The 22,624-nt window shown below is 38.6% G+C and overlaps 2 protein-coding genes across 11 annotated transcripts in view; one reads left to right on the top strand and one right to left on the bottom strand.

The window, feature by feature from the left end:
• The window catches only part of ZFYVE28 (zinc finger FYVE-type containing 28), a 186,373-nt gene extending 185,049 nt beyond the window's left edge, over nucleotides 1–1,324 (bottom strand). For 2 of the 6 annotated variants that reach the window (XR_012483577.1, XR_012483578.1), the window contains exon 1: nucleotides 564–1,315. Coding sequence is in view for 3 of the 6 variants with exons in the window: in XM_074276110.1 (XP_074132211.1) it covers nucleotides 564–602 (39 nt within the window). In the remaining 3 variants the exon portion in view is untranslated. Of the gene's footprint in view, nucleotides 1–563 lie in introns of all 6 variants that reach the window. The other 4 variants (XR_012483579.1, XM_074276110.1, XM_074276109.1 and 1 more) reach the window with 4 other exon arrangements.
• A 205-nt stretch (nucleotides 1,325–1,529) lies between these two features.
• The window catches only part of CFAP99 (cilia and flagella associated protein 99), a 175,910-nt gene continuing 154,815 nt past the window's right edge, over nucleotides 1,530–22,624 (top strand). For 2 of the 5 annotated variants that reach the window (XM_074276858.1, XM_074276854.1), the window contains exons 1-2: nucleotides 1,530–1,709; nucleotides 16,830–16,957. In XM_074276858.1, the coding sequence (XP_074132959.1) occupies nucleotides 16,847–16,957 (111 nt within the window). In that variant the 5' untranslated portion in view covers nucleotides 1,530–1,709; nucleotides 16,830–16,846. Of the gene's footprint in view, nucleotides 1,937–16,829; nucleotides 16,958–22,624 lie in introns of all 5 variants that reach the window. The other 3 variants (XM_074276856.1, XM_074276857.1, XM_074276855.1) reach the window with 3 other exon arrangements.

Genomic DNA, 22,624 nt, shown 5'->3' with positions numbered 1-22,624 from the left:
AAGATCTGAATTATTACTACTTTTATTATTGGGGGGAAGTGCGGGGAAAGTGCTCAGCAAGCAGTCCCAGATCGCCGACAACCCAGCCCGGGGCGAAGGGATGACAAGCTGGGAGAAGTCCGGCTGCGCCCCCCCCCCCCCGCCCGCGCACGCCTGACCACTGTCCCCGGCGATGTCCCGGTCCTCGGCTGGAGCCGCTGTCCCTGGTGAGCACGCACACACGCACACACACACACGCACACGCACACGCCTGCAGTGGACCGAGCCGGGTGGCTGCCTAGTATTCCGTGCCCCCCGGCAGGCGGAGAGGCGCGGCGCGACCAACGCGGGTGACAGCCCACGGTGCGGGCCCCATAGAGGCTGCCAGCCGTGCCCCGAGAGGGGCGCCGGAGCTCTGGGCTAAGCTGCCCGAATCTGCCGCCTCTCACGTCCCGCTCCCCGCCTCGCCTAGCCCAGCGGGGAACAGCTGCATGGGGCAGGGGCGCCCGTGCCGGCCCGAGCGCGGAGACAAGCGCGCGCCCCCACGCGCGCACCCGCACGCCCTCCCCCTAGCACTTGCTCACCTTGGGCTTGTACAGCCACTTTCGGAACCTGTTCATCATCGCCTCGGCCGGCTGTCGCCCGCACCTGCCCCCAAGGAGGCGGCGGCGGCGCCCCTGGGGACCGGCTGCCTGAGGGAGACCGGGAGACCGAGGACCACGGTGAGGTCGCGGCGGACGACGCCACGGCGGAGACGGGCCGGCTGCGGCGGCTCCTCCGCAGGCTGGGTCCCGGAGCGCGCGGGGGCAGCCGACGTCGCCGCCTCCTCTTCTTCCTCAGCACTGAGCCCTCGGGGCGGCTCGCGAAGGCAGCGGGAGACGCGGCGCGCGCAGCTGGGAACCTGGCGCGCGACACGCGCCGGCTGGGGGCGGGAGCGGGGGAGGAGCTCCCGCTCCAGCAGAGTCTCGGGTTCGAGCCCAGCCCTGTGCGCTCTCCGGCTCAGCCTCCTTCTCTCCCTTCACTGACAGCCCCAAAACATTCCACAGTCACGGCAGCCCCAGGGGTGGGCACATGCGCCGTCCGCACCGGAAGCCCCCCTCCCCTCCGCGATCCAGCTCGTCTGAGGGGAGATATTGGAAATGGGGGCGGGGGGATTTGAATGGAGCTGATAAAACGCTCCGTGACTGCCCAATCACTCCTCGAAAGGTCGCGAGCTCCCCCCCAACCTTTGCTTCATAGGGCTCACAACGCCCACGCGTCACGTTTCTTCTGGGTATGGAGCAGCATCCCTGCTCCTATTCTAAGGGAATCAAAACCCAAGACAAATGACAAACTACAAGCCCCAAAATGCCTTGCGAAAAGCGAGCTCCTCCGGCACCGTTTTCCTTCAGGAAAAGAATACGTCGGGAGATGCAGTCTTCTCTGGAGCTCCTACTCTGCACTTTGCATTCTGGGGAATGTAGTCACTTTGCAGGCGGGGGTGGGGGGTGGGGATGGAAGAGTTCTCTTTTCACTCCTAACTCCAGGTTCTGGTTGCTGGGCGACGGCGCACAAACAAGCATTCCTTTCGCTCAGTTCACCGTTTGAGTAGTTTTCTCACATTCCCCCGGAAGCAGAGCAAAAGGATCATAGACTACAGTTCCCAGAAGGCTGCGGTCTTGCTATCCTAGGCAACGCAGTTGGTTGTGTAGACGCTAAAAGAAGAATCTGTGGTTGGATCCGAGCAACAGGTATCCTGACCCAACCTGTAAGAAAGAGTTCACTGTTGGGGAAGACAAGTCTGGGGTGGTGAGAGGAAGGAAGGGGGGAGCCTGCGAAGCAGGGCTTTGCTGCGCTCCCCTAGCATCATTTTGACACTGGCTTTGAATTATTCAGGAACTACGTTGTCCCCTTTTTGAGGGTTATTCTGGCCTCTACCTCGTTAAGACCACCTATCTTCATTGCTGCTTACTTTCAGGTACCTTCCCCCTCCCACAAAAGTATCACACCACGGGAGAGGCTAATTTTCCTAAATAATTGTATTTAAATCTATTTCTTTTTTTTTCTTCTGCGTGGGGGGAGGGTGGTCTTGATGGTTTCTGAGGTCCCTTCCATATGCAAAGTCTTGGGATCTTATGATCCTAAGCAGTCTGGGGCTCCTTTAACCAATTTTGCCCCCATTATGTTCAAAACAGTTCAGACCAAGAATTTGTTGGGAATATTGGATGACTAAATTCTTTATGAGGACTTTAAGCCTGAAAACGAACAATCTCCCCACATTTTGCTTGATTTCACCTTAATCCCATCAAAGGCTACTCCGACTATTTATGAGGACGATCTCTCCTGCTAAACTGCAGGCTCTTGGAAGGAATGGACTTGAATACAACAGGAGCTTATTAAGTGGTGTTGAATTCGTATTAATGACAAATATCCTCATAAGTGACTCCATACATTTGTGTAGAACTTCCAAGATTTAAAAGAGTAGCAATAGGCTAAAGCAGGCGTTCTCAGACTAAGTCCGTGGGCCACATGCTCCGGCTGAGGACGTTTATGCGCCTGCCAAGCTCTGGCAAATGGGCTGAGGGCGGAGACAGAGGGTGAGCTTTTGTTTTTACTGTAGTCCGGCCTCCCACAGTCTGAGGGACAGTGAACCCGCCCCTATTTAAAAAGGCCACTTTTGAGGGACAAGAGTTGAAATTTTGGACATGGTCACTTACCAAGTAGGGTTTTGTGTAGATTGTGATCCTTCTTCGAGGATGTCATCTGAAAGGTACATCACAAGAGAAGGCAGTCAAATCATGTGCAGAGAAGGAGGAGTAACTGAGGTGCAGCCTGGTTTCTCCATTGCTATCCATCATACCCTGAAGAGAGAAAAGAAAGATCCTCATCTTGGTTAGTGGTGCCCCTGCAAGGAATTTATGGAGGACATGAGTACAAAGCATAAGAAGGCACGGCAAGAACCTTCGAGGGTGGAGAGCATCTATATCCTGGAAATCACATAGCCCCTGAGGCACTCAAATGAGATCCCTGCTAATGGAGGTCCAGGGGAGAACTAACAAGTGGGGAGGGAACAGAACCTCAACGCAGGCTTCACAGAGGAGATAGTATCCCAGGAAAACAAGAGGCAGAGGTGAGGAGAAAATTTATTCTGGTATGCTGGCAGTGCCATGTGAGGTATGAGAATCTTTGTTAACGATTGGGGGAGTCAGGAAAGACTCTAGAAAAGGAGACATTTTAATTAAGTTATAAAGAATGAATAATAATTAAATAGTTAAGAGAGGGGGACTGGCTGATGGAACAAGGACTGATGGAGAAAAGTATAGGGCTTTTAGAAGTGGGAAGAGCTGGAACAGCTATACCCCAGTTTGGGGGTGTAGCCGAAAAATCAGCATACAGCCTGGAGAAGAATTCAGATATGGCTGACTTGGGTATCTATCTTAAAAGGAAGTTCTGGGAGGAGCTGTCCAATAAGAGGGAGAGACCAGGGGCCGAAGGTATGAATTCCAGGATTGGAAGTGAGTATCAAGATGAAGAGATTTTCTGGGGCATGGAAGAGAAAGTGAAGAATGCAGCCTGGAGAAGAAAGAAGCATGTAGATGAATAATAGGAAAATAAACATTCAGAACAGGCAGAATGCTACCAAATTGAGGGAAACCTTGAATGCCAACCAAAGGTGCTTAAAATTACTTGGTAAGCAATAGGATGCCACTTAGGATTCTGGGACAAAAAACTGATATGGCCAGATCTTTACGTAAGAAATAGTATTCTGAAACCACTGTTTGGATATGTATACATATATTGTACTTAATTTATACTTGAACATATTTAACATGTATTGGTCAACCTGCCATCTGGGGGAGGGAGTGGGGGGAACGAGGGGAAAAATTAGAACAAAAGGCTTTTGCCATTGTCAATGCTGTAAAATTGCCCATGTATATATCTGGTAAATAAAAACTATTTTTAAAAAAAGGAAAAAAAGAAATAATACGCTGGTAGCATTATGAAGATGACTTGAATATTTGAAAGAGCAGAGACTGGTTAGGGGACAAAAGTACAGGGGCACAGTAATGAAGGCTTGTGCTGAGGAAACTGTAGTGAGAATAAAGAAAAGGAGATAGAGATGAGTTGTTTCCAAGTTAGAACTAATCAGACTGAAGAACTGATTGGATATGGAGGCAGGGAAGAAGGAGAGATAGGCATTGGTCAGAGATAAACCCCAGGTTACATAAAATGCTGCCTCCTCTGGGTGTCAGGGTCACATGATCTTTCTGTCATTGTGCTTGTGGATTCTAATTCTGTTGCTTTATTTTACAGTTATCTGGATAAGGGTGTCTTTCTGCGTCTCCTGTTTCAATAAAGTTTATGAGTTTTATGATAGCTATTTGCTGCTTTTGGCTTCTTTTCCATTTATTTCAGAAGTTGAGACTGTAATGAGCAGATGAAGTTGCTAGAAGGCAGACCTCTGAAATGAGCCTTGCTCTTGTGGAAAAAGCTCATTAGATTTTAGGTCAAATGGAGTTCCAATTCTGTTAATTAGCTGTGTGATTATATGAAAGTTACTTAACTACATATAGTAGGCAATTAATAAATGCTTATTGACTTGAGTAGGTTTTCTATCTGTAAAGTAATACTTGCACTGCTCACCTCGAAGAATCCTTGTGAGAAAAGAGCCTTGTAAGCCTTCATGCATATGTCTAGTGTTACTTTATTATTATAACCTGTATATTGATATGTTGCATTATTGCAGAATAATGTTGTTTATTTACTAACTGTAACTCCTTTGGCCTATCACCATTCTATGATATGAAACTGTGTCCTAGGATTTTTTCCCTAACATCATAGAATCACAGAATCACATAGGTGGAAGGGATTTCACAGGGTATTTAGCCTAATCCTTACCTGATCGAGAATCCATTTTATACCATCTCTGACAAGTGGTCCTTCTAGCCTTTACCTGAATAGCTCCAGGGACGGGAAAGCCAATACTGCTTATAGCAAACCCATTCCAATTTTGAACAACACTCATTCTGAGGAAACTTAATTATCTTTGTTTTATTAATTCTTAAAAATAAACTTATATTGATATCTTTTGTCTTCACATGACCAATATTTTCTAGTATATCCTTTAGAAAGAGCAATTTCTTATAATGATAAAGAAACAAAAGGAGAGAAGTATAATATAATCAACACTAAAAACAGTCTGACATTTTATATATTGTTCCACATTCATAGTCCTTCAGCTCTGCAGAGAAGTTAAGGAGGCGTCTTCTCACATCTCTTCTTCAGGCTTAGGCGTGGTCAGTAAAAATTTTTTGCATTTCATTTTGTTTTGTCGTTTCTGTTTCTTGTTATATTGTTATAGTCATTATGCATGCTACTTGCCTGATTCTGTTTACTTCATTTTGTACCAACTCAAATAATTCTTTCTATGCTTCAATGTATTCACCATAGTCATTATTTCTTAAATGTCAGTAATATTCCATGACATTCATGACCATACCTTCTTTGTTTATTCCCCAACAAATAGACATCTGTTTTGTTTCTAGTTCTTTGCTATCATTAAAAAGTTTTACTATAAAAATTTCTGTTTACATGGAGCCTTTCTTCTTCTTGACCTCTTTGGAATATATGCCTAACAGTGAAATCTCTCAATCAAAGGGTTTGACCATTTTCATTACTTTTTTCTTGTAATTCCAGATAACTTTCCAGAACTGTTGGATCAGTTGGATCACAATTCATTAGTGTGCCTAGCTTTGCACATTAACAAACTTGGATCTCTTTTGCCAATTTATCTGACCTATAGTGAAATCTAAGAGTTATTTTGATGATCGTTTTCTACTAATTGTCTTCTTTATTTTGGCTATTGGACTTTTATCAGATGTATATGTATATTGATTTAAAAAAAACAATTTTCCCAGTTAATCACTTCCTTTCTTATCTTAATTGTATTTTGTTCATGCAATAGTTTTCACTGTCATGTATTTTAAATTATTATTTTATCATTTGTAATCTCCTCTTTGCTTTGTCTGGTGAACAATTCATCCCTAGCTATGACTGTGAAAAGCACATGAACTGTTTCCCTTCTAATTTTTTCTTACTGTATTATCTTTAATATTCAGATCATGTATCCATTTTGAATTTATTGCCGCATATGGCATAAGGTGTTAAGCTAAACCTAATTTCTGCCATCTCACTATCCAGTCTCTTCTGTTCTTCATGTCAAATAGGGGTTTTTTTTCCTAGGTAATTTATATTTTCAGTTTTATCTAATACTGGGTTATTGAGTTTAATTATTTCTGTTTCTTTCTTCTCTAGTCTGTTAAGAAGTTTCATTTTCAAAGAGCCATTTAACCAATGTGTGGGTTGGTTTTATATGAATGTGCATTTGCTACACGGCTTTTGTATTTCTTTTAAAATTGGGTGGTGGAGGGGCAGTTAGGTGGTGTAGTGGATAGGGCACCAGGAGAAACTGAGTTCAAATGTGGCCTCACTTAACACTTTCTGGCTGTGTGACCCTGGGGCAAGTCACTTAACCCCAATTGCCTCAGGGGGAAAAAATTGAATGGTGGACTTGGGGATATTGAATCTAGCAGTGGTATTTATTGCAAGGCACAAAAGAAAAAAAATTGAGGAAGAAAAACATAAAAGCATAACAGTTTTTAATGTAACATGGTAAACTGATTACCTATCATTTAAAAAGCAGATATATGTATTAGAGATTCACAGATTCATATACGGTCATTCTTTTTGTTCTATATATATATATGGAAATGTTAATTTTATGTGGGAGTATACATTTTTTATTTTAGAGTTTGTTAAGCTCAGAATTTTAAAACTTATAAAAAACTAAAGAGATATTTGACATTAGTCAGGCTCCTTATAATTGGATCTTTTTGTTACAAAGGAATAATTTTAGTTTACAGAGCTAGATGGTACCACTTATGAGTGCTCTCTCCATGGGGACAAAAATACCTGAGTTCAAATCCTGTCTCAGTCACTGAATGGCTGTGTGATCCTAAGTCATGACCTCTGCCTCTTTTGATTTTTCCATCTCTAAAATGGGGATGATAATAGCATCTTCCTCCCAGAATTGTTGTGAGAATCAAATGAGATCATGTCTGTAAGGCACTTTGTAAATTTTAGAGTGATATAATAGTGCTAGATGTCATTATTATTTAGATGAATTATTCTGATAGAATCACTGGAAGAGAGAACACTAAAATATGGCAAAAGTCTGACTCACACAGATTACGCAGATTGTATATAACAATGGAAGTTATACATAAATAAATATATATACACATAGATGGATAACTCAGCATACTTGTATTTCATTTGTTATTAAGAAGAGCATTTTTCATAGAAACTTTCTTAGTTTAGTTTGTAAAGATGCTATATGACAGCGCAGCTGAGTGATGAGTAAATTATTTGGAATTAGAATGTCTGAGCTTAAATACTCTCTGAGAAGTGTAATATTCATTTGTTTACTATAATACTGTACAAATCACATTTTGTGAGAGAAGGTAAATATGCCTGAAAAGGACAAAATATTTTCCCAAAATTGTTCCAGTGAGAAAAATAGATTTTTATTCCTTGTTTTTTTTTTACTTGATGATTTTTGAAAGTTAATATGAATATATTGCCTTTTTCTCTTGCTGTTAGTGATTTCTTCTTCTACTCCCTCAGCATCCTCCCTCTCCCCAAACATGATTGATCTGGTTCAAATGAGATAATGTATATAATGTGCTTTGTAAACATTAAAGCTCCACAAAATGCCAGATATTATTGTTATATCTTAATGTTATCACAAGCAAGAAATTATAGTATTTTCAAATATTTCTACTGAATTCTTATATTTCTTAAAAATTCAGTCCAGGCACCATCTTGTCTGAGGAGCCTTCTCTATTTCCAGACCTTTAGCCTCCAAGTGAAAGTAATCTCTCCTCTTCAGATTTTCCTAAAGTGCTTTGTCTAAACTTCTCTCCAATGTCTTTATCTCATTTTTTTTGGATTACTATTTTTTGCATTTGTGTCATATCCATGATGGAAAAACCCCTTCCAGCTTTACCATTGAAAGTATAGGTTATCATTTATTTTGTTTGAGATGGAAAAATTTAAAAACCAAGCCTGTGTCCTTTCAGGGAGAGGAGTATAAAATGAAGGCACAAAGCTAGAGCAAGATATGAGGCAGCTGTCCAGTGTCAGGAATCTGGAACAAAGGGGTCAGTCTTAGCTGTAGAATATGCAAACTGAAGTCAGAACAAAGCCATGGGTCAAAGATAATTGGGCAGTCAAGGAACAATTAGAGACAGATCCCAGAAGACAGGCAGACGAATGGGAATGGAAAGCTGTCCTATCCTTTCTAGGCTGGCCCAAAGGGATTTATACTGGAATATAGAGGCCGGGAACTCAGACAAGACAACTGGACAATCAGAGGCAAATCTAATCAATCACAATCAGGGTCTAAATAAGAAATCTGGGAACAAATCTAGACAATTATTGTGCCTACTAGATACAAGACATTAGCAGGTATTAGGAATACAAAGACAAAAATCCTGGAACTCAGGGAATTTACATTCTATTGCAAAGATGCAATATATCCAACACAATTTTAACAGGAAGAAAGTGGGAAGGTCTTCAAATAAATGGTGGCATCAGAGCTAAACCTTAAAGAAGATTGATATTCTAAGCATCAAAGGTGACAAAGGTACTGGAAAAGGCTTATGCAAAGATGATTTCCCTGAGAGATGGGATATCAGGTCTGAGAATAATTAGTATAATTGTAGGGTTATATGAGTGGGTTCAATGTGAAATAAGAAGAGACAAATACGTGAGAGCCAGATTGTAGAGAGATTGAAATGACCCCATTAAACTTATATTTTGGTTTAGAGGCAATGTAGAGCCACCAAAGATTTAATTGGGAGGAGAGAGAGATATAAGCAGACCTGTGCCTTAAAAAATTATTTTAGCAGCTGGGGGATGATTTAGTGAAGAATATATCTTAGAGGCAGTGTGGTACCATGGAAAGAACATTGGCTCTGAAATCAGAGGATCTGGGTTCAAAAACCACCTCTGAAAAATCATACCACTTAGGTGATCTTGGTCATGGCCCTGAATTTCATTAGTCTTGATTTACTCATCAAAATGAGGGGATTAGATGAGATGACCAGTAACTATTAAGTCTGAAACCTTCCCTATGTGTGTGTTTCCCCATTAAAAGTAAGCTGCTCCAGAATAGGGAGTTTCACCTTTTCTGTTTGTATCCTTCTTATGTTCTCATTGTTCAGTTGTGCCTGACTCTTTGTGGCTGCTTCTGGAGTTTTCTTGGCAGAAATACTGGAGTGGTTTGTCATTTCCTTATTTTACTGGACTGAGATGAGGTAACTGAGACAAACAGGGTGAAGTGACTTGCCTAGCCTCAAACAGTTAATAAGTGTTGGAGGAGAGATTTGAACTGAGGGAAAAAAGATAAATCTTCCCCACTCCAAGGTCTGCCCTTGATCCATTGTTCCACATAGCTACCTGTGGCTCCCAATTAGGTAATTGAATCCTAGTCTCCATGTGAGAGACAGGAATATTCGCCACTATACTAATATATACATAAATGCTTCATTCATTCAAGAAATGTATGTTGACTTGATATGAAAAAAAAAATCAATCACCTCTAAAATATTCAAAGTAAAATCCTGGGTGAATTATCATTTGATACAAAAGACTCCAGAAAAAAAGATATGAGAATTCTTGAAAAAAATACTGTAGTTGCTCCCTACACCCATACTTAGGTCTGGCAAATTTGTTCCATCCTACTGCCCTAGGACCTCCTCTCAGACTACAAACCTTCTTTTCCCATGTCAGCTTCCCACAGGTATTTTACTCCAGGTTTTAGGGAGTAGGGTTTGTTCATCCCAAAGAGTGTGGCAATGAAAGTAGTCCCATCCACCACTGCATCCTTAACTTTGCACTAATTACTAGGGTGATTTAGTGGGAAGACCACACACCTAGAGTTAGAGGGCCTGGGTCTGAGACTTATTTCTGCCATGGCCATTTATTGTCATACGACTTTGGACAAGTCACTTAGAATCAGAAATTTAGAGATTAATGGGACCTTAAAACCCATGTAGTCAATCCCCTTCCTCCATTTTACAGTTAAGGAAATTGAGATCCAAACAGCTTAATAACTTCTTTAGGAGTATGTCTTTATGAGATGTCTGAAAGACATTTTACTTCAGAGTCTGTATTCTTTTCACTAGCTTTTCATAGTCTCTAGTTCCCAAACTTTAAAATGTAAAGATTGAATTGAATGATCTCTCAGGTCCCTTTCCATTCTAAAGTCTTGATGGTTTGAAATTATTTTATGCATAATCATATGTGTTAGGGAGCTTCTCTTTAAAGAAAGTATCATATACTGCACCTAGCACATAATGAAAATTATTTAGCTAATATACGCTTAGTTCAAAAGTATTTAAAGTAGCTTGGCTTATACTTACCCACTCAAAATGGAAAAGAAGTATTTCAGCCTAATTCTCCCAGTGATCCAATCAGTATCTTGTAATAATATTATCCTATACTTTGGATTCCTGATTTGACTTAAAACATATGGATCTTATTCATTTTAATTTAACTGACAATTATATATGTAAATAATTTTCAGCAGTTGGAAAGACAATGTGAGCACAGAAGGTGAAATAAGGAAAACAGTAAAAAAAATCTGCTTCTAAAATAATAATAATAATGCAGATCGTGTGCTGCAAACCTAATTCTCTCCCCCTCCTTCCTGGACTGCAAATTGCCTGCATTACAAAATGTCACTTGTTTGCCATGTGCTTCAGGGAACACTAGGAGATTTCTGGAGAAGGGTGACAGTGTGGGGAGGGCAAATAAGGGCGATTTTCTCTACTGCAGAAACCAGACACTGGCAGAAGCCAGCAGCAGCAGCAGGCACAAGGGTACTCATTAACTCTGGGTTCTAGTCATGTCAACTTAACAAATGGAGAAAAAAATCTGAATTGAAATAAAGTATGAAAAAAATAGGTTAAATATGGACTTATATCCAAAGGATTAGGAAGAAATAAGGGTATCCAGCTCAAGATACTAACCACCAGATACTTTGAAACATCACACAATTATATTTCAAGCAAACAGTCAAGGGATTGTGGGGAAAGTGCAATGTAAAAACTTCCAGGGAGATAAAAATAAAAAAAAATTTTCCCTCACTAACTATTGTTCTATAGTCTAGTATTGTGTTTTCTACTCACTGCAGATGCATTTGAGTTAACATTGTAGTTGTTGGGGCTCAGTTTCCTTACTTGTAAAAAGGAAGATGTTGTATGGTCTTTGTGGTCCATTCCAACTCTAAAATTCTTTAAATCCTTGTCAGAAGTGTTAGTGACTTTATCTCATGGTAATTTAGTTTTAATGACAGTGCTTTTCCGAGAATTAAAGAATCTGAGGATTGTAAAAGATCTAGTCCAACTTATTTTTTAATAAAAATCTCTTCAACATTCTTTGAAAATGGGTTATCCCTATATTATTATTCTATAAGAAATGATCAGCAAGATGATTTCAGAGAGGCCTGGAGAGACTTACATGAATTGATGCTAAGTGAAGTGAACAGAGCCAAAATAACATTGTACATGGCAACAGCAAGATTATACGATGATCAATTCTGATGGACATAGCTCTTTTCAACGATGAGGTGATTCAGGCAAATTCCAATAGTCTTGTGACAGAGAGAGCCATCTACACCCAGGAGATCTGCACCCAGAGAAAGGAGGACTGTGGGACTTGAATGTGGATCACAACATAATGTTTTCTCTCTTTTTGTTGTTTGCTTGCATTTTGTTTTCTTTCTCATTTTCCCCTTTTGATCTTTCTTATGCAGCATGATATTTGTGTAAATATGAATAGAAGAATTGCACATGTTTAATATATATTGGATCACTTTAGAAGAAGGGATAAGGGGAAAGAGATGGAAAAAATTAGAACACCAGGTTTTGTAAGGGTGATGTTGAAAATTATCCATGTATATATTTTGAAAATAAAAAGCTTTAATTAAAAAAAAAAAAAAAGGCCTGGGGAGACTTACATGAACTGATGATAAGTAAAATGAACAGAACCAAGAGATTGTTGTGCATGGCAATAGCAAGATCTTTGATGATCGATTCTGAGAGACATGACTCTCTTCAACAAAGAGATAATTCAGGTCATTTCCAGTGGTCTTGTGATAAAGAGAGCCATCTGCACTCACAAGAGAGGATTATGGGGACTAAGTATGGATCACAGCATAGTATTTTTACCTTCTTTGTTGTTTGCTTTCCTTTTGTTTTCCTTCTAAGTTTTTTCCTTTTTGATCTGATTTTTCTTGTGTAGCATATTTGTGGAAATATGCATAGAAGAATTGCACATGTTTAACACATATGTATTACTTGACATCTAAGAGAGGGGATGGGAGGAGGGAAGGAAAATAATTTGGAACACAAGGTTTTGCAAGAGTGAATACTGAAAATTATCTGTGTATATGTTTTGAAAATAAAAGAATTAAATTTTAAAAAAGAAAATGCGTTATCCATATTGACACTAGTTGCTTTGGAAGGTTAGTTTACTCAAGTTTTTTCTTTTTCTTTTTGTTATCTTTTTCCTTTTCAGTAATTTTGGTTTTTCATTTGAAATATTTGAATTAGACAAACAAGCATTTAATTATCTTATGCTTCTTATATTGCTTTTGTTGCATACCTTTTATAGACAGAAATTGGATAATAATGAGGATTTTTCCTAATCTAGGAAGTGGGTCTTCAACAAAGCTATAAATGAAAAGGGAATGGGCTTTGATAGATCTAAAGTGAAAGCATAATTCAGGATTATGAAATTTCATATATGTAAAGCCCAGAGAATAGTAATAGAATGACAGTATTTTTACTTTTCTAAAAATACAGGAACTGGACAAAAGAATATTGTGTCTGAACTCTGAAAGACTGGTGAAAAATGCTATCCTTCCCAGAGAAAAAACTGATAATGTCTGAATATGGATTGAAGCATATTTTTTGCTTCTTTTCTTCTTTGTCTATTTTCTTTTACAACATACCTAATTTGGAAATGTTTGTATAACCTATATCAAATTGCATGCCTTCCCAATAAGGGAGAGGTAGAAAGGAAAGAAGGGAGAGAATTTGGAACTCAAAGTTTTAAAAACTAATGTTAAAATTTGTTTCTTACATATAACTGGGGGAAAATAAAATACTAAATAAATTCAAAAATAACTTAAATAAATATCTCTGGATCTCAAGTTTGAACTCTCTGCAAACATAAGCCTTATAGAATAATTGAGGTTTATTAATTTAAAAAAATAATAATTGTGTCTGGGCCGCTCAAACACATGTGCCCTGAGGTTAGTGGGAGCAAAATCTCAGAGAGTCATCATATTAGCAGTACAAGCTAGACTATATCTGGAATGCCCTATGTCAAAAACCAGATTCTATGACAAGGGGGGCCATGTGATCTCTCTCATAACACATAAAGTCAGCATGGTGCAGTTTTGCCTTCCCTGGTGATTCCTTCCCCAGCATAGTGCTGATTCATCTTAACTGCTCTCCAACTTAGTAAAAAACGCTGGCCATGGTGCTGACAGGAAATAGAAACACAAGAAGGTAGTTCAGGCAAGGACAAACAGGTGAGAACCTTTTTATCAGGTCTCAGGAGATTGTAGATGGGGTGAAGTGCTATAGAGAACCAGTCAAGAACTCAGGGCAAAAAAAATGGTGTTTGATGTAATCAAAATGCCTGGGGAAAGGGACATTGTAGTAGCACCATTTCAGATTCCTAGGAAAGAAAAATCATGGAGGCTGCAAAGGGAAAGGAATCCAAAACTAGTGGAACCAATGCATAGATCAGAAATTTGCCTGAAAAGAAAAAAACAGATATCAGGGTGTTCAAAGGGGAAATATACCATAGGATTTGATGAACATGTCAGAAGAATTCAAAGTTCCAAACCTGTATAGACACAATGGTGACTGGAAGATGGCCAATAAATAAGGAAAGGGTAAAGGATTACTTGATTAGTCCTTGCCTTATTAAATTTCAGATGGAAACAAGACATCCAGGCCACTATATCAGCAAGACAGGATTTAACAGTCAAGGAGAGGTCAGTTAGAAAAAAGAACTCCAGAAATAATCATGATTAAGGTAGTAATAAGAGCACAATGAAACAAGTCATTAGTTATGCTTAGTGAAAATGTATTCAAAAGAAGAAAGGAGAATATGCCATTTATGACCTCAATAAGAGTGGTTACAGGCATTTTAATGTTTTATGAACTGTATTAGTTCTCTTGTGGTCCTTCTAATCAAAGCCAGCCCCCTACTGTGCCCTTGATACCTCCCTTTTCCAGAAAGTTACTAATGTTCTTTGCCTTTGCTTCCTTTCTTCCTTTTATTCATCCTTGGAAATTATATTTCCAACCTCACTCGTCATCTGAAACTTCTCTGCAGACTTGCCAGTGATCTCTTAATTGCTGAATTTGTTACTCTTTTCTCATTTCTCAAACTACTTGACTTTTTTTAAGCCTTTGATACTGTTCATTGACTATCTATTCCTCCTGAATACCCTTTCCTCCCTAGGTTCACTGTCTTGTATCTCCTTGTGTCTTTCTGAATATTTCTTTCTCAATCTCCTTTTCTGCTCATCATCCATCTTGCTCCTAGCTCTGACTCTTGGATAAACAACCAAAGAGCAGAATGCCCAGCAAATAGGGAACAGTATCTTAATTTCCAGGCATCACTGAAAGGTATTCATAAGTTCCTCTGTTTTACAAAAGGGATCTTTATAGCTTAGTCTTTTATTTAAGTATGATAGAATGAGAGAGCTTCTGAGAGAAAGTGGTAGACATTGTCAAATGCTACAGAGAGGATAAGAAGGATGAGTATTGAGAAAAGGCCATTAAAGTTGGCAATTAAGAGATCATTAGTATTTTTGAAGAGGGAGATTTCAGTTGACTGATGAGGTCAGAATCGAGTTTGCATAGAGGATTTAAAAATAAGAGAGAAAAGGAGAGAGGAGGAAAAAGTAGAGGCACTATATGTAAGTTACTTTTAGTCAACAGGGGGAGGTATAATAGCCAAGATGGTCATATCAAACAAGAATTTTTTTAAACATGGGAGAGACATGATTGTCTATTTTTTTTTCAGTAGGGGAGTAGTCAGCAGATGTTGTCATCAACATTGAAGATGAGATGGAGACAAAATAGGAATGATGGTGGTGACACCTATCAAATCATAACTATGTCTGGATCATTTGAGATATGGAGGAGAGGAAAAAGGAGTGCTCTTGGAAAATGGTCTCAATTTTTTCAATGAAGGATGAGGCAATTTCCTTAGCTGAGGGGTTTCATGGATAGGACCATGTGGGAGGCTTAAGGATAGATATGGTTTGGAACAACATAGAGAAATGTAGGGCAGCATATTGATTAGAAAGCTGTAAAAGGATTGCCTTGCTGCAGTGAATGACCAGTTGAAATTATGTAATGAAATCCTTATTGATCCTACTTACAAGTAATTTTGTCCTATAATTGCTTAAGTCATGGGTATTATCTCTGAATTTGTTTCAAAATTCATCTGGTAGGTAATAAGTTAAGTTTAAAAATAAATCTCTCTTGCTAATAACTGATCTTCAGGTAAACACAAGAGACTTTAAATAAAGATACTTGTAAAGTATCCTTACACTTCTAAGCTATCCTTTAAGGATATTCTTGTTTGCAATCCAAAAAATCTAGTGCATCTGGATTCAAACAATAAGCATGTCTTAATCTCAGGAGAGAAGGAGGTCATTGCTAGTCCCCATTATCAAACTTCTAACCAATTATAGTGTTTTCTGCTCCTCAGCTCTGTAACCATCATGTTGCCCTCAAACCCATGATATCATCTACCTAATTCTGTTCTTTGTTCTGTATTCCTCCCAAAAAAGAGAACAGTTTTTTTTACTCAGGGTCTTTGATATAAATGGAGAGAAAACACTGACCCTTTTATTGATAGACAACATGCCTCTGTTAACAAAATATTATCTTGCTTAGGGAATTGCCTCAGTTTGACTTTTTTGTTAAATGTTACCTATGACAGAAACATAAATCTTAGTGAGCCAAGTCAGCATCATTTTGATTTCCTCTAGAAATCAGGACCAGAAAATAGAAGGTAGAAGAAAGAAGTTTAAGAATAATTATGGAACAGGCATTTTAGAAGGAAGAATGGAACTGAGGCAAATCTAGGATTAAGGTGGAGAGGAGTAAATGACCAATCAGTTGAGTATGGGCAACAAGAGTAGCACATCCAAAGCCAAAGGTTAGAAATCACTGGGATTGAGCACCTATAATAGGGTGAGAATATGCTAATCATAAAGAAGTAAACCAAGGCAGAATATTAGTTATTAGAGATCCCTCTATTTAGCAAAGCACATAATTAAATCGTTCAAGTCTAATGGATAATGTTTTGTTCTTGAGCAGGCAAAAGTAAGGGAGCTATATTTTTCTATTTTTTATTTTCTTCCTCTGTTAGAAAGAAATGGATATATTATCCACAGCACCTCACAAAGTGGCCATCAATGTCAAATAAGATAATGTACATTAAGAGCTTCATAAACTATATAGTGCTACATATATATATATATATATGTATACACACATATATTTATGCATGAAATGTTAGACAGTTGACAAAAATACACATTATATATATTTGCATGTGTATATATTTCACACTTCATGTGCTTGGTAATTTTTAGTCTTTTTCTCAGATAGCCTTGACTATTGACCAATAACTTTGTGAATTTCTCATTTTATGTGAATATTATGTAAAAAGCATGAAAAATTAACAATTTCTTTCCATTTCAGGATTCTTTACTTCAAAGATGGCTTCTTTTAATAACTATATCAAACCCATAATTGAACAATTGGACAAATTTAATCCTGAAACTGACAGTCCTGAGAATGTCCTGGAAAAGATGTCTGCTACTCTGCAGGTATGTTAAATTCCTGATACTTCACCACTTTCTCTCTGAAGTTTAATGGATGACAAAGCAAATTGCACTTATGATATGTTTCCAGTTTTTCATTTGCTTGTTTTTCTAAGAAAGGTTACATTTATATTCTATTTCCATTTATTCCTTTAAAAATAAAAAGAATTGGATTATGACTTCAAAAATATATTCAAGTTAACATCCTAAATTTATGTTTTAAATTGTTTTCAATAATAATTGGTTGAAGAGTCAGTGTAACTCTAATTATAATTTTAAAATGTAATGTTTTTAAGAGCTAACCTTTTCCACTGAATAATTATAATTATATAATTATATTTTTGTATCACTGACATTTTCAAGGATTTAGAGTTTTTTTAAAAGCCTTAGAAACCAACTAGTCTTTCACTTTGATTTCAAAGATGAGAAAACTAGAACCCAGAGAGGTGAAGGTTCATCACACAGCACTAAATAGCAAAGCTTTTTGCTATAAGAACAGGAAGATCAGAGTTCAAATCCAGCCTCAGACACTAACTGTGACTTTTTTTCCACCTCGACTTCCCCAGTCTGTAAAGTGAAGATAATGATAGAACCTATCTCATAGCATTGATGTGAAAATTGAATTCGATAATGTATGTAAAGCATCTATCCTCCATCTATCCATCTATCTTTTCACTATGTCAAACTTTTCCTACACATTTTTCTTTATAAGGCTTCTTAGTGCATAAAATTTGTTAAGTTGGACTAATTATCAAATAAAATACCATTCATCCAACTTCAGGTTTATTTCTATACATCCAAATGCACTGAAAGGAAACATAAATAAATAATATTAATAATTAATAACTTATATTACTAATAATATTAAATAAATAAATATAAATGAATAAAAATAAAGAGCAGCATATGTGGTTGTATGAAATGATAAGATCAGAGGAGTTTCTCCTTCTCTTCCTATCCTATCCTCTTATATGCCCCCTCCTTTGTTTAAGATACTATCAAATTTGTGAAATTAAAGACCCACAAGCTCCATGAGGACAAGGACTGTGTCTTATCTAAACTTTGCATCTTCCCCAATGCTTCCCCAAAGTACAGATATTCTATTTTATAAACATTAGTTCAAATGGATCCAGAAATGTGTTTTTTCTTCTACAACCTGTTTTGACAGAGAGGTAGGTGAGAGGTGAGAGTCAGGAAGCCTGAGTTCAGCACCAGCTCCATCACTTATTTGAGCAAGTCCTTTCTCTCTGGGTCTTAGTTTCCCCAGATTAGGGGGTTAGCCTAGAAGAACTTCCAGTTCCCTTCTAGCTTTGATAGCCTGTGACTCATCCTTTTCTCATCCCATAGCAATACTGAGCATCATCCCCTATTTTATTGTACTCACATGGTATCTTCTCTCACTGAGAGGTTTTATCTGAGTGTTGGTTCCATGGGATTTAGCAGATCCAGTATTTAGACCCAGGATATAAGATCTTAATTCATTGCTGCTTTCATGACCCTGCTCTAGCAGTAAGATCTGTCATTAGAAGGGCAGCTAGATGGCTCAGTGGAGAGAGCACGGGAGTTAGAAGGACCTGAGTTCAATTCTAGTCTCAGACCCTTGACAGTTCTAGCTGTGTGACTCTAGTCAATTCACATAACATCAATTGCGTTGCCAAAAAAAAAAAGTGTCATTAGTCTCATTTTTCAAGTAGGAAAACTAAATCTTAAAAAAGAAAGCAATTTTCTCTAAGTTAGTGGTTTAGTAAGTTTATTCAATTATTAAATGGGAGAGGGAGATCTTTGCAGAAGTTTAGAGCTTGGCTTTTCAGATAAAAATCCATATATCAGAAGCATTTCAAACTGGAAGGTAGGCTACAGTAGGCAGAACAAGGACCTGGTCAATGAAAATGGGTCACCCAGGATAAAGGTTCAGGTGAAAATGGGCCATCCAGGATAATGTTACAGATGAAAACGGGCCACCCAGTGAAAATGAATCACCCAGGACAATAGTACAGGTGAAAATGGGTCACCCAAGACAATGGTTCAGATAAAATGGACCACCCAATGAAAATGTACCACCCAGTGAAAATGGACCACCCAGAATAATGCTTCAGATGAAAATTTACCATCCAGGACAATGGTTCGGATGGAAATGGACCACCCAGTGAAAATGGGTTACCCAAGACAGTGGTTCAGATGAAAATGAGTCACCCAGGACAATGGTTCAGATGGATTATGCAGTGGAAATGGACCACCCAGGAAAATTATTTGGATGAAAATGGACCACCCAAGACAATGATTCAGAATAGCAAGAATAGCTCATATTATGCAGTTCATAAAGTAGTTTCTGATCTGAGGCTTACAGACTGAGATGCGCTTGGGGTTAAGCATCTCTCCAACTGGAAAGATGCTCAAGATTATTAGGAATTCTACCTTAGTGAGCAGGGAACTAAACCCCATTATAATGAAGTTCCGCTTTAGTGTTAAGAACAAGATGGGAATAGTTTACAGCAGAGAATCAGACTGCATCAAGAGCTGCTCTAAATCTAGACTTCCAAATAAGGCCTAATAGTCCCAAACATTTACTGCTCTATTTAAAAAAAAGATGAATGCAATAGGACTTTATATCAAAGAATCTCAATGCATTTTTATAGGCATGCAGTAGTTAGCATTTCACAACAGCTCCATAAAATTCATGCTGTTTCTCTCTTCATTTAACAAGGAGGAAAAGATAGAAAAATTTTGATGGTTTCAATATGTAACATGGGCCTCTGAAATCTCTGATCATTCTGTCTCTCTGGACCCCTTACTACTTTTTCCTCTGGGACTCCCTGTTTTCTCCCCACACTGACCACATCCCCTGTCTTGGGGATTCCTTCGTCAGCCCTATTCTAGCTCGACTCCATCTGCTTGTGACTGCTCAGGAATACTAAAGACTCTCCAGATGCTATCATTCCCTTTCCTTCACTCTCTTAAGCTTGTATAGCCCAACCTATTCCCATAAGAATATGGCACACTGGTGCCTTAGAACAACAATATCTGTCTTATTACTCTAGGCATTTGATGCCCCAGAGGAAAGTTTCATCAAGGGCAGGTAGTCCCTGTTGGTGTTCTGTCATCCCCCTAGTTAAAAGGTTACATTCTCTATAAATTCATAGCTACACAAGTACATCTGTAGGCATACATCATAAATATCCATGAATCTTTCCAAGTTTTCCCAAATATGCAGGCCATCTATAGGTACATATTACCCACATTTCACCAAGGGGCATCATTTGGTTGCATGGATAAATTCCTCTCCTTTTACCAATGGGATATCATGTGTCAGCTTGGTACCCTAGCTGGCTCATCCTGGCATTTCTGTGGTGCCATGCTTTCCATTCTGCACCATTATCTCTTCAGATTCACTGACCCGTAGTCTCAATACAAAATCCATGGATGGCCCAAATGAAGCTCATTGTTTCCATTCACTAGAGTTGGACTGCAAAAGTAAATGACCCCTGCTGCCTTGGGACTTCCATAGCTGGAATATCTTGCAGCCTTTTCCCCTCTACTCTATTTGTGCAGAGATAACACTGAAAGTAGGGAGCAAATTACAGTATCTCCATCATCCGCATAGTGATCTAGACTCCTCCCTTGTGGGCCATCATCTGGCACCAACTGTCTCTTTGTCACTGACAAAGGAGCACTTTTCAGAGATAATTTCCCCATCTTACCTTTTTTCTTCCTTTTTTGTTGCCGGAACATCTGAGGTTTCTTACTAGGATCAGATGAAAAGAGGCTCAGCTAGGCAGACAGTTTTCTACAGTTCGTCGTCAGTCAAATGATTTATCAGCTATGTCTCCACTTTCTGGAGGCCAGTGTAGATCCATGGGCCAAAGGAGCTCTCACCCAGATATTAGCATCTATGGAATAAAGTCTCTGATATTCTCTTTGGTGGATCTTTATCCATACTCTGGAAATGCCAAAGAGTAACTCCACTGAGCCTTGTGATCATGTTCAGCAATCTCATTATGAGTCTCTTTGAGATTATAGACATAGTTCTAGATTTCTTTACTCCTGCCAGAGATAATATGTTTTTGAATACCTCATTTTCAAAATCTCTATCTGGATTAGAATAGATATTCATTTGGAAGCTGTTTCTTCTTTTTTTAAAAAATAATATTTTATTTTCCCAAATGAATGCAATAATAGTTTTCAACATTCATTTTTGCAAAACTTTGTGTTCCAACTTTTTCCCTCTTTCTCCCCCCTTTCCAAGACAGTTAGCAATCCAATATAAGTTAAACATGTGCAATTCTTCTAAATATATTTCCATATTCATCATGCTAAGCAAAAAATCAAATTAAAAAGGAAAAAACATGAGAAAGAAAAAAAAAACAAGCAAAGTAACAACAAAAGTGAAAATATCATGCTTTAATCCACATTCAATCTCCATAGTTCTCTCTGAATGCATATGCCATTTTCCATCACAAGTCTATTGGAATTACCTTGATTCACCACATTATTGAAAAGAGTCAAGTCCATCATAGTTGACTATCATATAATCTTACTAATATGCACAATGTCTAGGTTCTGTTCACCCTTTACTTAGCATCAGTTCATGTAAGTCATTCCAGGCTTTTCTGAAATCAGCCTGTTCATCATTTCTTTTTTTTTTTTTCCCCTGAGGCTGGGGTTAAGTGACTTGCCCAGGGTCACACAGCTAGGAAGTGCTAAGTGTCTGAGACCACATTTGAACTCGGGTCCTCCTGAATTCAAGGCTGGTGCTCTATCCACTGCGCCACCTAGCTGCCCCCATCATTTCTCACAGAACAAAAATATATGGAAGCTATTTCTTTAAAAAATTCTTTTATTTAAATACTTTGGTTACAATAGAAGTTTCCTGGGTGAGCCTGTGTATGCTAAAAAAAATGGTCTTTCTCCTCTAGGATGTGGTTTATATTCTTCCCATCCACTTGAGACAGAATTTTTATGGATGCCAACTGCAAAGAATTGCTAATGCTTATTCTTTCTAAATAAAAAGTATCAGCCAGAAGAATTTTTTTCTTTGGGACACAGATCCCACACTTATAATATGGCTTCATATTCATCTTTGACCCATAGAAGCCCTAAAGTTCTGTCTCTGCCCAAGTTTCCAAATTGATTGTAGGATTCCATCCAGGCCTTGAATGGTTTTGTTATATGGGCTGTCCAGTATGGAATTCCATTGCACAGCTACAACCTCCGCTCTTCTCTCAACAACAGGATTCATTCTATTAAGCCAAAGGTGAGTTGTCCCTTGGAGGTCACTTTTGACCTGTATCGCTTCATATCAATTACAGATCATCCAGGGACAAGTGATGGAAAGAATTGGTACAAAGCTGTAATATTTAAATCTACTAATAGTGCACACTCCTGAGAAACTCAGACTCTTAGATATGCTTTCTTATATTATGCTTTCTTATATTAACAGCTCCTGTCTATTCATGTCAGATTGTTTGAAGTTCTTCCTCAGACAAATGAATAATAAAAAGCATTTATTAAGCATGTACTATAGGCAAAAACAAATTTGCTAAGTGATAGGGATACAGATAGAAAATCCAGGAAGGTCTCTGCTTCAAAAGTTCTCATATTCTAATATATCAGATGCAAGTTAGATGGAAAGGCCCCATGGCTTTAGAGTATAGCAGCAAAATATACACTGTAATG

This window comes from Sminthopsis crassicaudata, chromosome 6 (genome assembly GCF_048593235.1).
Source record: "Sminthopsis crassicaudata isolate SCR6 chromosome 6, ASM4859323v1, whole genome shotgun sequence".
Lineage (NCBI taxonomy): Eukaryota > Metazoa > Chordata > Mammalia > Dasyuromorphia > Dasyuridae > Sminthopsis > Sminthopsis crassicaudata.
The sequence above is the reverse complement of the archived record's forward strand: the minus strand, read 5'-3'. Positions and strand labels throughout refer to the sequence as shown.